This window comes from Phalacrocorax aristotelis, chromosome 27, assembly GCF_949628215.1.
Source record: "Phalacrocorax aristotelis chromosome 27, bGulAri2.1, whole genome shotgun sequence".
Lineage (NCBI taxonomy): Eukaryota > Metazoa > Chordata > Aves > Suliformes > Phalacrocoracidae > Phalacrocorax > Phalacrocorax aristotelis.
The window spans coordinates 1,494,786-1,506,991 of record NC_134302.1 but is presented as its reverse complement, the minus strand read 5'-3'; the positions used below and the strand labels follow the sequence as shown (position 1 = coordinate 1,506,991).

The following is a 12,206-nucleotide window of genomic DNA, read 5'->3' as shown; positions in this document are numbered from 1 at the left end:
CACGGCCCAGCTGGCGGAGGAGCGCTGTCCTTCTGTACGTACCTGTAACTCTGGCTTCACACTTCCCGGGTACGGGGTCGGCGGTGGGAGAGCTGCCGGCATCATGGCAGAGCTCCCCCCGCCCACGGGAGCCTCCAGCAGCTCATAGCGACAGGGCAACCCCCGGAGGCGGCGCTGGGGTTAACGGGAGCCCTCCGCTCAGGGCCGAGCCCTGCTCCCAGGGAGCACGGCGGGGGTCTGGCAGCCACACCTTGCCTGTGCACAGAGCTGCCAGAGCCCCGAGGGAGCTGGGCCTGAGGGTTCCTGCCGGAGCCCCTGCAAATCCCAACCCCTCGCTCAGTTTCGAGGCATCACCAGAGGGACGCTTCTGTAAAACGTGTTCATCTGATTCGTGTCAATATGGAACAATGCTGGGGCCGCACGGTGAGTGTGACCCTCTAACATTTGACCGGTCTGTTGGTGCTTGCTTGTGTAACCGAGGGCCGGTCAATTGACTTGTTAATGTCTGAATGGTTGGAATGTTGATTGACGGTTTGTTAAGTTAATTGTTAAGAAAGAATTTCAGTTAGGAGTAGAAACTAACACCTGAGAATTTTAACAAGATAATAAATAATGCTTAGGCCAGACAAGAGGGCGTTAGCAATGAATGCTTCATAGGCAAGAAGCCTCCTAAAAGGATACAATTCAGTAGAACTTCAAGGACTCACAGTGGAAACATCCTGCTACAAAGGAGAGTGCCAAGATAAGGGAAGGCCACAAATCAGCCAGTAGTGATAACAGGGGTCTTCTTGGCTCAGAAGGCGCTGAAGCATGGAAACTGGGGGAAGGGTAATTCCGGCAGGGGGAGAGTGCGACCACCGACCCAATTCAGGACCAAAAAGACTTGCCCCCCCCCACCCGTAAAGAGCATGCGGGCTAATCTACATGGCAAGCGTGGCTAATTTAACTACGGCTGACCGACGGCAAGTGGGATGCTTATCCCTGACCAGTGAGTGTAAACTTAGGCGTGTTTTTTACTAATTGTTATTAATTAAGTAACTGAATATAAACCCTGTAGCATTGTATGACGGGATGCACGTTAGGAGGAAGGATCCCCCGTGCATCCAGCGCTGTTTGCTTGCCTCTATTCAATAAAATGTAAACTTTAACTGGAATTCATTTAAGGCTAAATTAATTATCACACTTCCCTCAGCGCCACCCCCGCGTACGCCACTTGTTAGGATGCAAACAGCATCCCCAAGCCTACACGTGCAAAGGAGTCTCAGAGCACGGGAAGGGTTTAGCGCCACTCGAACACAGCATCGACCCCAAGCTCTGGGCTGAAGCCGCAGGTGACACCCAGGGGACCACTGAGGTGGGCGCCGAGGGTGCTCCCCACCCCTGGGGGTTCAGCTGTGCCCCAAGTGACAGCATCAATACGTACTTCAGCCTAAAACGGGGAGAGCTGGGGACACTCTGTTTCTGCCGCTTCCCACCCCCGGGGCCAGCACGGGCTGCTCGCTCCCTCCTGCTCACCCACCGCACCTGCCCCGACCAACTCGCTGAGGTGGTGCCCCAGAAATCGGTGCTTTTGGCTGTGAAAAAATATGAGCCAAACGAGTTACACCGAGAATCTGGTGTTTTAAAGGGACTTTCTTGCAAACACAAGCAGTGCCCGCTGTGATTTACAGCTGTAACCAAAAGGGCTACGGAAGGAAGGCCCTCACCCCGAGCCCCCACCGAGCCATTCCTTCCCCCGGCACGTTTGTGCAAACAGGCTTCAAACCCTTGCCTGAGCAGCGGGGACTTTCTGCCGGGTACGTGCGGTCCCGGAGGCGGGGGCGGGGAGGGGGCTCCCTGCCGCTGAAGGGCTTTGAAACATCAGCAGGGGCTCCGGCAGCAGCCGAGGCGCCGCAGAGAGACGCGGCATTGAAAATACAACCCAAAACAAGACCCGACCCGCTTTTGCCCGACGTTTTGCCGCGCGGCAGCAGCAGCAGCAGCAGCAGCAGCAGCAGGAGCCGCCGCGGCGCGGAGCCGAGCGGCGCCGATGGCCCCGCCGGGCCCGGCCGCCCGCCCCGCCGCCGCCGCCGCCCGCCCCGCTCCGCGCCCGGCCCCGGGGCTGCGCGGGGGGGCTGGGGGGGGAAGGGCTCCGCCGGGAGCGGGAAGGGGCGGCTGGGGCCGCTCAGGGGGGGCCGCGGCTCCCGCCGAGCCCCGGCGCGAAGCGGGCGCCCCTTCCCATCCCCGGGAGAGCGAAGCTGGCTCCGAACCGCCCGGCCGCGCTCCCGCCGCGGCTCCGGAGGGCGTCGAGCGTGGCGAAACGCGCCCGGGCCCTGCCTTTTTCGGGCCCTGGAAGCGCGTTTGCTGCCCAGAGGCGGCGGGAGCGGGCTGAAGGGCTCCGCGGGGCGGGGGCGGCGCGGGAGCTGCACGCAAAGCTTTGGCTCCGCCCGGGGGCTCGCGGGGCTCAAGGGCAGCACCCCCTGCCCCGGCAGGGCCGCCACGGCGCCCCCCGAGGCAAAGCCGCCGGCGCAGCCTGCTTCGAGTGCCCTGGCTGCGCCCACCGAACACCCCGAGGGGCTCTGTTTTATTGGGGGCGGCCATCGCAGCCTCCGCGGCCTCGGCGTGTTTGGCGCTGCCGGCCGGACTGGCTGCTGCCCTAAAATCTGGTTAACCGTCACGCGGACCTGGCTGTGCTGATGGTGATCTGGTCACTGTCGTAGCTATGGTTTGGGATAGCGCGCTCACCTCAGACACCCCCGGCATGGCTGAGCTGCCTCAGCGACATGCGTCAGTCACCGCTGACAAGCGATGCGAGCTGCTTCGTGCAGAGAAGGCCCAGCGCCGCTTTCATCCCCCTTGACGCCACAGCTCATTCCCCAAGGGCAGATGCCCGTAGTGCCAGAGCTGACAGCGCCCTGCACAGCGGCCCCAGCAAACCTGCGGAGCAGTCCAGCCGAGGCTGTTGGGGTCCGAGGAAAAGCCAGGGCGTGGGGAGGTCGGGCTTTCAGCGAGGGCATACGGCGGGGATCGCTCGCCGCCGCCATGAGGGCTTGGAGCTCCTGCTGCTGCGACCAGGGCCTGTCCTGACACCTTTAGCAGGCACAGAGGCTCCGACACCTCAGCGCTGCCACGTTGTGTGGGGAAGCACTGAGAGAGGGCTGCGGCGAGGAAATCCTCCATGTCAGCGGAGACCCTCGCCAGGGCCTGGGGGGAAAAGCAGGCATATAAATAAAACGTGGTTATTCCACCGTCACTGAGATGGCCTGGCAGCGTGTCAGAGTGCGCGATGTCTGCTCTCACAGCTGCTGTGCCGGAGGCGCCGGGAAATTGATGCAAATAAACCCAACAGCAGCAGCATAATTATAACACGGCACGGGGAGTTGTCGCCGTCCTTGGTTTGCAGATGACTTTCTGCAAAAGCAGGGCCTAATTCTGATCTCACGTAAAGTCAGCAGGGTAAGAGCAACACCCGTTACTGTCACTGCTATGATCCCCACTTCCCACGGGGAAGCAGCAAAGGAGGATCAGGGGCTTTCCTAAGCCCACAGCTACAGCAGAAATGTAAGCGAGAGCTCAGGGCACTTTCCCACATGGTGACCACGTTTCAGGGGTGCCACAGGGACTGTTCCTCCATGCCAGGTGAAGGCAAACACTGCCGTGATGCTCCTGGAGCGGGGTCACAGCATGGAAACAGCCGGTCTGGACCCGGGGAGTTTTAAGGTTGCTGGGAGGTATGAAGGTCTGCATGTGGGATCAAGTCAGCTCAGCCCTTTACTGTTTTGAACTGCTTTTCATGTGGAGGAAAACTAAAAGCTTCTAACACTGGGAAGCCCTTTACAGCAGGAAATCAAAGGGCTATTGAGACACTCCTGCCTGAAGGACTTCAAGGTTTGCAGCTTTCCCGTGGGTGGGATGTTTTGAGGTTTCCCCATTATTAACCTCTGGTGCGGCACACTCCCGTGGGGCTGGGGAGCACAGATCCGATTAAGCGCAGACTTGCTGATGCCACGTTGTCACCGCGGTGGCCACCGTAAGAAAGCCCCGGATGTAGTGCTGTGCAGCAGAAGCTACATCCCTGGACTGTGTCTCAGCCGCTTTCTTACTATACAAATATCTGTGTACGTAGCGTAGTGAAGCCTGCACAACACAGCTGCATTTCTTTGAGGACTGCTGTGCCATAAGCCACATCTTAGCCCCAAAGTTTTCCTTCCCCCTCAAGCGCGGAGCGTGCACTGCCCTTCATGCAGGGATACTCTCACTGCCAATGTGTTTGTTCTCCTTTTCCCCTTCATAACCATTCCCTTCCCGGAGCTTTCTATTTGCTGACGCCCTTAATATCCAGAGCTGTCAGGGATGAAAACCAAAGCCCTGCCGGCAGCTCAGGGAGGGTGAGCGGCTGCCCTTTTCCAAGCAAGCGGCTGAAATAAAACACGGTCAGCGGCGCTCTCAGTGTCCAGGCCTGTCACTGTCACGCTCCCACAGCACCTCCACCTGCCCAGACCCCGCCGGGGGCTCAGCCACCGAGAGCAGCTGTCCTGGGAAGAGACTGGGGGGGCCTCGCAGGCCCTGGGGGTGTTGGCCCAGGCCCCTCTCTCCCTTCATCCCCTCTCCAAAGCCCTGCCTGGGAAGGAGGCTGCTCATCTCTCTCGGGAAGTGCAACCTGTTGGTAGTCTTAAAAGAGGTTAATTGCAGCCTCTGTGGGGTCTGGTACCCCCATGCAGCCCCCTCAGGGCAGCCTCACAGAACTTGCTTCCTCAGCAGGCACAAAGCGATACCTGAATCAATACTGAGCTGCAGCAAAGTGATGAAGCAGGAAAAAATTCCGTGCAAGTTTTCATACTCTGGGCAAGTTTGATGCGAGATGTGGTCACGCGAGGCTCTCAATAGGATCAGGTTAGGAGCGCACAATAAATACCGCCAGCTGTCCCCTGCAGCACTGGGGCTTGTTAGCTGACTTGTGAGCCAGGCTGAGCGTTGCAGTAAGGAGCCGTTCCTCCAGCCCCAGGGACCGTTACGCGCTCACCTGAGGCTGAAGTGAAGCGTGGGTTCAGAGCTCAGTGTCAGCGTGCCTGGGCAGAAGCCCAAGCTGCCACCCCTTTGCACCCAAGGGGTAAGTGCCATGAGTGGGTGCAGACGCTGGGGTGCATTTCCCACAGCTCATGGCACTCTCTGTTTATACCAACACGGTGCATTAGAATGGCTAAGCCGCGCTTTATTAGCTCGCCAGCCCAAAGGGCTGTGATTCAGGCCGATCGATAGTGGTGTTGCTCAGCTGGTTGGGAGCTGGTTACAGCACAGCCTCACCCTGTGGGGTTTGTTTCCCACCAAACAGCGGGAACAGATGAGGAACAGAGGGCTCTGCAAGGGACGAGTTGTTCGATCTGAAGTGGAACACGAAGGCACGAGCCAGCTGGAGCGATGCACTGAGTCCCTCCTGCCAGAGCTGCGTACGGGGAGGTGCTGGCGGAGGGGAGATAATTTGGCAGCCTGGAGAGCAAAGCAGGCACTTGGAGGAAGCGGAGAGAGAAAGAAACAAGAACAACCGGCAAGAGCCTGTGGAGGGTGTGAGAAGCCAAGATTTAAAATCAGAGCTTGAAATAATGCTGACTCAGCACAGCTGCTGCACGCTGTTGCCAATGGTGACGAGCCACAGGGATTTTTAGAAGCAAAACCAACAAAAAAACAGCTGGGTGATTTTTTTTTCCCCTCAGCTCGGTTACTTTTCCCCAGCCCTGGCCACTCTGCAAGGCGATGCTCGTCACCAATATCAGGGTGCAGGATTGGGCCCAGGGCAGGGCTTTTGCGGGCAGCACATTTCTTGTTCCCAGTAACGCAGTCGCTGGGCATTGATGAACAACTGGGGCAGTTGCCCAGAATTACCATTCTTGCTCTCTCCCCAGTTCCCATCACTTCTGTTTTTCCTTTCTCTTTCTTTCTCTGTCTGACTCTATTTTCTAACTCCTCCCTGTCTGTCCTACAGCCTGATGCTATGTTTTCCTTTCCCTACACCTCTCTCCTGCTCCCTGGCCTTCTCCTTTCTCTGTCGCCGTGTCCTGGCCGCCTGGTTCCCCTCTGTGCTGCCGCCTGTCCCCTCTCTCCCGCCTGTATCCCCCGCTCGGCTGGCCCTGCTGCTCTCGGGGCCTCCGTCCTGCTCCCCGGCCCCTTCTGCTCCTCCTGCGTGAACCCTGAAACTCACAGTTTGGGACCTAAAAAGGAGGCAATGAGTGTTAAAATAGGGGTTTGGATGCTGAAAGTGAGTCTTTGGGTGTTACAAATGAGGCTATGGCTATTAAACGAGGGCTTTGGTTCCTAGAAGCGAGGGTTTGGCTGTTAAAAATGATGCTTCGAGCCTTAATAAAGGGGTTTGGACCCTGAAAGGGAGGGTTTGGGACCTAAAAATGATGCTTTGAGAATTAAATGATGGATTTAGACCCTAAACGTGAGGTTTTGTGACATACAAATGAGGCTTTGAGAGTAAAAAAGACAGGTTTGGACCCTGACAGTGAGGGTTTGGGAGCTCTAAATGCGGCCTTGAGCCTTAAAAGTGGGGTTTGGACCTTGAGAGTGAAGGTTTGGAACTGAAAACTGAGGCTTTGAGAGTTAGAAGCGGGATTTGAACCCTGAAAGTGAGGATTTGGGTGTTAAGAAGGAGACTTTGAGTTTTAAAACAGGGCCTTGGACCCTAAAAGTGAGGTTTGCGGTCTTAACTCTAAGGCTTTGAGCTTTAAAAGCTGGGTTTGGACAATAAAAGGGAGGCTTTGGAACTAAAAACTGAGGCTTTTAGCCTTAAAATGTGAGTTTTGGACCCTCAAAGTGAAGGTTTGGAACCTAAAAATGAGGCTTTGAGTGTAAAAGACAGGTTTAGACCCTAAAAGTGAAGTTTTGGGACTTCTAAATGAGGCTTTTAGCCTTAAAAGAGGGGGTTGAACCCTGAAACTCACAGTTTGGAGCAAAAAAAAGATTGTTTGAGCAGTAACTGACCAGATTTGAATGCTAAAAGAGGGGTTTGGGACCTAAAAATAAGGCTTTGAGCTATGAAAAGGAGGGCTTAGGACTCTAAAACACATGGTTTGGAATGAAACAATGACAGTTTGAGCATTAGAAGACTGGATTTGATGCTAAAATTGAGGGTTTGGGACAAAGTAAAGGCCTGCATTGGGATACACTAGATGTCATTTGAGGAGAGCGAAGGAAAATTTATTGATATTGACAAATATCCATGAAATCACTTCCTTAATGCGCTGCTTGAGCTCCTGGTTCCTCATGCTGTAGATGAGGGGGTTCACTGCTGGAGGCACCACCGAGTACAGCACTGCCACCACCAGGTCCAGGGATGGGGAGATGGAGTGGGGCTTCAGGCAGGCAAACGTGCCAGTGCTGAGAAACAGGGAGACCACGGCCAGGTGAGGGAGGCACGTGGAAAAGGCTTTGTGCCGTCCCTGTTCAGAGGGGAGCCTCAGCACAGCCCTGAAGATCTGCACATAGGAGAAAAGGATGAAAACAAAACAGCCAAACCCTAAACAGGCACTAACCACAAGAAGCCCAACTTCCCTGAGGTAGGTGTCTGAGCAGGAGAGCTTGAGGATCTGGGGGATTTCACAGAACTGCTCCAGGGCATTGCCATGGCAGAGGGGGAGTGAAAATGTACTGGCTGTGTGCAGCAGAGCACTGAGAAACCCACCGGCCCAGGCAGCTGCTGCCATGTGAGCACAAGCTCTGCTGCCCAGCAGGGTCCCGTAGGGCAGGGGTTTGCAGATGGCCATGTAGCGGTCGTAGGCCATGACTGTGAGGAGATAAAACTCTGCTGACATCAAAAAGAGAAACATAAAGGATTGTGCAGCACATCCTGCGTAGGAGATGTCCCTGGTGTCCCAGAGGGAATTGGCCATGGATTTGGGGAGAGTGGTGGAGATGGAGCCCAGGTCGAGGAGAGAGAGGTTGAGGAGGAAGAAGTACGTGGGGGTGTGGAGGCGGTGGTCGCAGGCGATGGCGGTGACGATGAGCCCGTTGCCCAGGAGGGCAGCCAGGTAGATGGCCAGGGAGAGCCAGAAGTGCAGGAGCTGCAGCTCCCGCGTGTCTGTGAACGCCAGGAGGAGGAAGTGGGTGATGGAGCTGCTGTTGGACATCTGCTGCCTCTGGGTGTGGAGCCCTGAACAAGGAGGTAAAGGACGTGGAATTTAGGGCAGACTTCTTCGATAAAACACTATTGTGTTTCTTTCAGAACCCCCCCCAGACTGCCTTTCCCTTGTCAGGAATAACGGTGGTGAGCTCAGGTTGGTGCTGGCAGAGGGAGGGTGCCCCAGGGAGCAGGAGCCCTCTGCTGTGGGCTCTGCAGGAGTCACTCATGCCCTACAGCAACAGGTAAAGATTAACACAGGGTGATCTCAGACTAAATGCACTCCTGATATCAATGACCTTTTCAGCATTGTCGCTCCCAACTCACCTGAGTGCAGAGCAGAGCGGTGGGGATTGTGTTCTGTGTCTTCTGTTCCAGTTGACCCACCACACCTGAGGGGTGCTTTGGGTACAGAAACCCCTGGCATTTCTGCTGCACTGCAGGTGAAATCTTGTGGCCCTGAGAGCAAAGGGACTGTCCCTTGGTGCCGAGGGAGGACAGCCGGTCTGTCCATCAGCCCTGGTCTCAGCTGCCCTGTGCCGGCAGCTCTTTCAGCTGGAGGACTATCGCACTCAGGTGTTCTCCCCAAAAGAAACAGGATGCTGCTGGGAGCAGAGGAACCCAGTTTCTGAGTGCAGATCTCCGAACCCCTCCCAGCCCCATCATACCTGAGGAGGATCTCAGCTCTGCCCTCCCAGCCAGGGACACAGAGGGCTCATTACAGCTGCCCACACCCAGCCACACAGCAGCCTTTCCATGGCCTGAGAAGGGAGGCGTCTTTTCCATGGGGCTCCTGCACAACACAGAGATGCTCTGGGAGAGCTTTGCCCTACTGGAGGGCAGCCTGCAGCCCAGCAGCACCTCCCGAGGAAACACTCCCATCGCCTACACTTGTGTCATCCTGAGGAGGGGGTGAGATCATTGCAGCCACATGCACTGCAGTACCCAGAGACCCAAAGGTTAAAAGGCTGAGAGTTGGATGCGGTTCCTCCATGGACATACGTGCATGACAGTACACGCAGCATTGGTGTCTGAGCTGTAGTTGAATCCTCATGCCCCACCACCACTGCCTGTAACAGTAAGAACAAGGGTGGCAGGTGGAAGAGGAGAACATGCCAAAGTACCCTGCCGAGGGAGGCAGGAGAGGGAAACCCAGTCGGATACTGCAGTTTTTCTCTTGGTGGTCAGGCTGCTGGCAGGGCAACTCCTGGCCATGTCCCCAGGATATTAAGGGCAGGGGCTTTGCTGTGGGAGTGGGGAGACCAGTGGGTTGCTCCAGGGAAAGCATCTGCACTGCAGGGATGGCAGGGAGACACCTGAGTCCCTCCTCCCACAGCATTGCTGGGAGCATCTTTCTCCCTCCCTGACCATGGCTCTGCTGCCTGGAGCTCTTCTTGGGCAGGAGCACTTTCTCTGTCCCCACTTCTCCTCCCTCTCCCTGCTCACAGAGCCCATCCCACGTGCTGTGCGCTCAGCTCTGCCCTGCACACACCTCCTGGCAGCAGGGCACTGCCCAGGGACAGCTCTGTGTGGGCAGGGGCTAAGGAGCAGCTCAGACGAGTCCTGACAAGAGCTGGGGTCTCAGTGCCTATGCCAGAGCACAGAAATATATTCCCATCTCCCACTGCCCACCCAGACAACCAAGAGGAGAAAGCTCAAAGCACACACTTCTTCCCTTTCAGGTAATTCCCAACCTTAACATCCACCTTTAAAAGGATCCTCTGCAAACACCCACAGGGTGATGGAGAACTCTGAGCAGCCTGACCCAAGCAGCACCCTCTGGGCAGCAGAAGGACCCTGCCCTGCCAGGGTCACTCCTTCCACCCATAGCTCCTCCCCACAGCGCTGTGGGAGCTCCCGGGGCAGGCTGAGTGCTGAGCCTGGCAGGCGGCAGAGTCCCTGCCCCAGCACACAGACCCCTGGTGCACAGGGACCCTGCTCGCAAGGACAGCCCGGGGCACCCCTGCATGCACACACGCCTGCAAAGCCCTGCAGCATCCCCGGGCGAAGGCAGCCGCCGTGCCCTGTCCTGAGGGTGCAGCAGGGAAGTGCTGCTCCTCAGCACGTCCTCCTCCTCTGTGCAAGGGCAACTGTGAGAGTCCACAACAGGGACCATGTATGCCCTGGGATGGAGCAGCTGTTGGATGTCCCTCCAGGAACACCAGCTGCTTTGTCCTGCACCCAGACACTTACCATGTAGAGGGCTGTGAAGGTTTCTCCCGCAGTCAGCTCACAGCATCCCCCCACGCCAGGCTGCCTTTCCCCTCTCCCTGCCCGGCTCCTCTGCCCTCGGTGCCTGCAGGCAGTGCCCTCAGCCCTGCTGCGCTTGGCAGAGGAGCTGCTCCTGGTCAGAGCTGTCTCTCGGCAGCACGTACTAGACTTGCATCGCCCGTGGTGAGGCTTCCAAGAAGACACTGTGGTGCAAGGCAGGAGCACAGGAGGCAACGAGCTGAAACACGAGAGGCTCAGGCTCAATATAGGGAGAAACTTTTGCAATGTGAGGGCAGTCAGAGATGGGAAGCCGTTTCCCGGAGAGTGTGCGCTGCCTCCATCCCTGGAAGTTTCAAAGACCCATCTGGATGAAAGCATGAGAAAGCTGGTGTGATCCTGCTTTGAGTAGGATGTTTCCTACAGATATCTAGGAAGGTGCCTTCCTGCATGAACGAAGCTCTCATTCCTCCCCCTGGCAAGGAATGGTGTTGCCATTAAATGATGACAGTTGGAATGGAGAGAAAAAGTGCTGTTCTAAAAACTTAATGCTAGAACATAATACGGAGAAATAACTGTCTTGTCAAGGAAGAATGAACGAGAGGAATAACATTAAAGAAATAAAGTTTACTGTCATCGAGAAGAAGAAGAAATTATGTGAGAGCATGGTACTGCTCCTGGATTTATTGCAAGTAGAAATAAGGCAAATTACATGGTTGGTTGACCCCAGCTGGCAGCTAAGCCCCCACCCAGCTGCTCGCTCACTCCCCCTGAGCGGGATGGGGGAGAGAAGGGCAAAGTCATAAAAACTCATGGGTCAGAACAAGGAATTTGTCTCAGGTTGCTTTCCTTCCTCGGCCTTTGCTGAGGGGACTGAATAGCCTCCTCTTTTGACAGAGCCAGAGAATGGTTTGGGTTGGAAGGGACCTTAATATCACCTAGTTCCAACCTCACTGCCACGGGCAGGGTAAGAGGAACGCATCCCCGGGTGGGCTCGAGCCACCAGCCTTTCGGTTAACAGCCGAATGCAGTGACCAATTGCGCCACAGAGACTCCCGAAGTGAGCTACGTAGTGCTACGTAGTGCTTCCCATGGGCAGGCAGATGCGTGGCCATTTCCAGGGAAGCTTTGTCACGCGAAATGGTGACTTGGGAAGGGAAACACCATCACCCTGAATGTCCGTCCTGCTTTCCCTGACCCCCGGACCTCCCCTCCCACGGCATTTCTGGTAGCAGCCCTGTCTCATTCCCTGCCCACTGCAGACCAACCACCTGCAGTACAGTGCTGGGCACCAAACAAACTCCTCCTGCAGCCTTGCACAAGCGCTCCGACCTCAAAGAGCACGGAGGTGCCTCGGGGAGGTCCTCCCCTCACCAAGGTGAGCTGCCTCAGCTGGTGTGTTTAGGATGCGTGAATGGTGACTGGAGAAACAGGGTCATCCCTCGAGGAGGAGATGGGAGGCCTTGAGAGCTTCTTAGCTTCTCAGTTAGTCATTAGGTAGTGATTGGCAGTGCCTACGGTGGGGGGGGGGGAACTTGGCAAGAAGCAAGGAGATGGTTGAGGGTTTTAGCAAATCCTTCCGTAGGATCATAGAAACATAGAATCAATAAGATTGGAAAAGACCTCTAGGATCATCAGGTCAAACCGTCAACCCAACATTACCATGTCCCCTAAACCATGCCCTCAAGTGCCACATCTACACATTGTTTGAACACCTCCGGGGAGGGTGACTCCCCCACCTCTCACAGCAGCCGGTTCCAATGCCTGACCGCTCCTGCAGTAAAGAAATTTTTCCTAATATCCAATCTAAGCCTCCCCTGACGCATCTTGAAGCCATTTCCTCTCATTCTACACTAGTAACTTGAAAGACCAACACCCACGTCACAACAGCCTCCTTTCAGGT

General features: G+C 56.2%; 2 protein-coding genes across 2 annotated transcripts in view; both read right to left on the bottom strand.

Moving 5' to 3' along the window:
• LOC142048798 (uncharacterized) overlaps positions 1 to 12,206 on the bottom strand; it is a 412,363-nt gene that overhangs the window by 48,779 nt on the left and 351,378 nt on the right. The gene's annotated exons all lie outside the window — the stretch shown is intronic.
• Positions 7,152 to 8,135, bottom strand: LOC142048796 (olfactory receptor 14A16-like). Its single transcript, XM_075075996.1, has one exon. It carries the CDS (start codon positions 8,103 to 8,105, stop codon positions 7,152 to 7,154), a length of 954 nt encoding a protein of 317 aa, XP_074932097.1. The 5' UTR covers positions 8,106 to 8,135.

What these genes read in the sequence shown, in the direction of transcription:
- LOC142048796 (XM_075075996.1), bottom strand. Translation starts at nt 8,105, where the DNA reads ATGTCCAACAGCAGCTCCATCACCCACTTCCTCCTCCTGGCGTTCACA.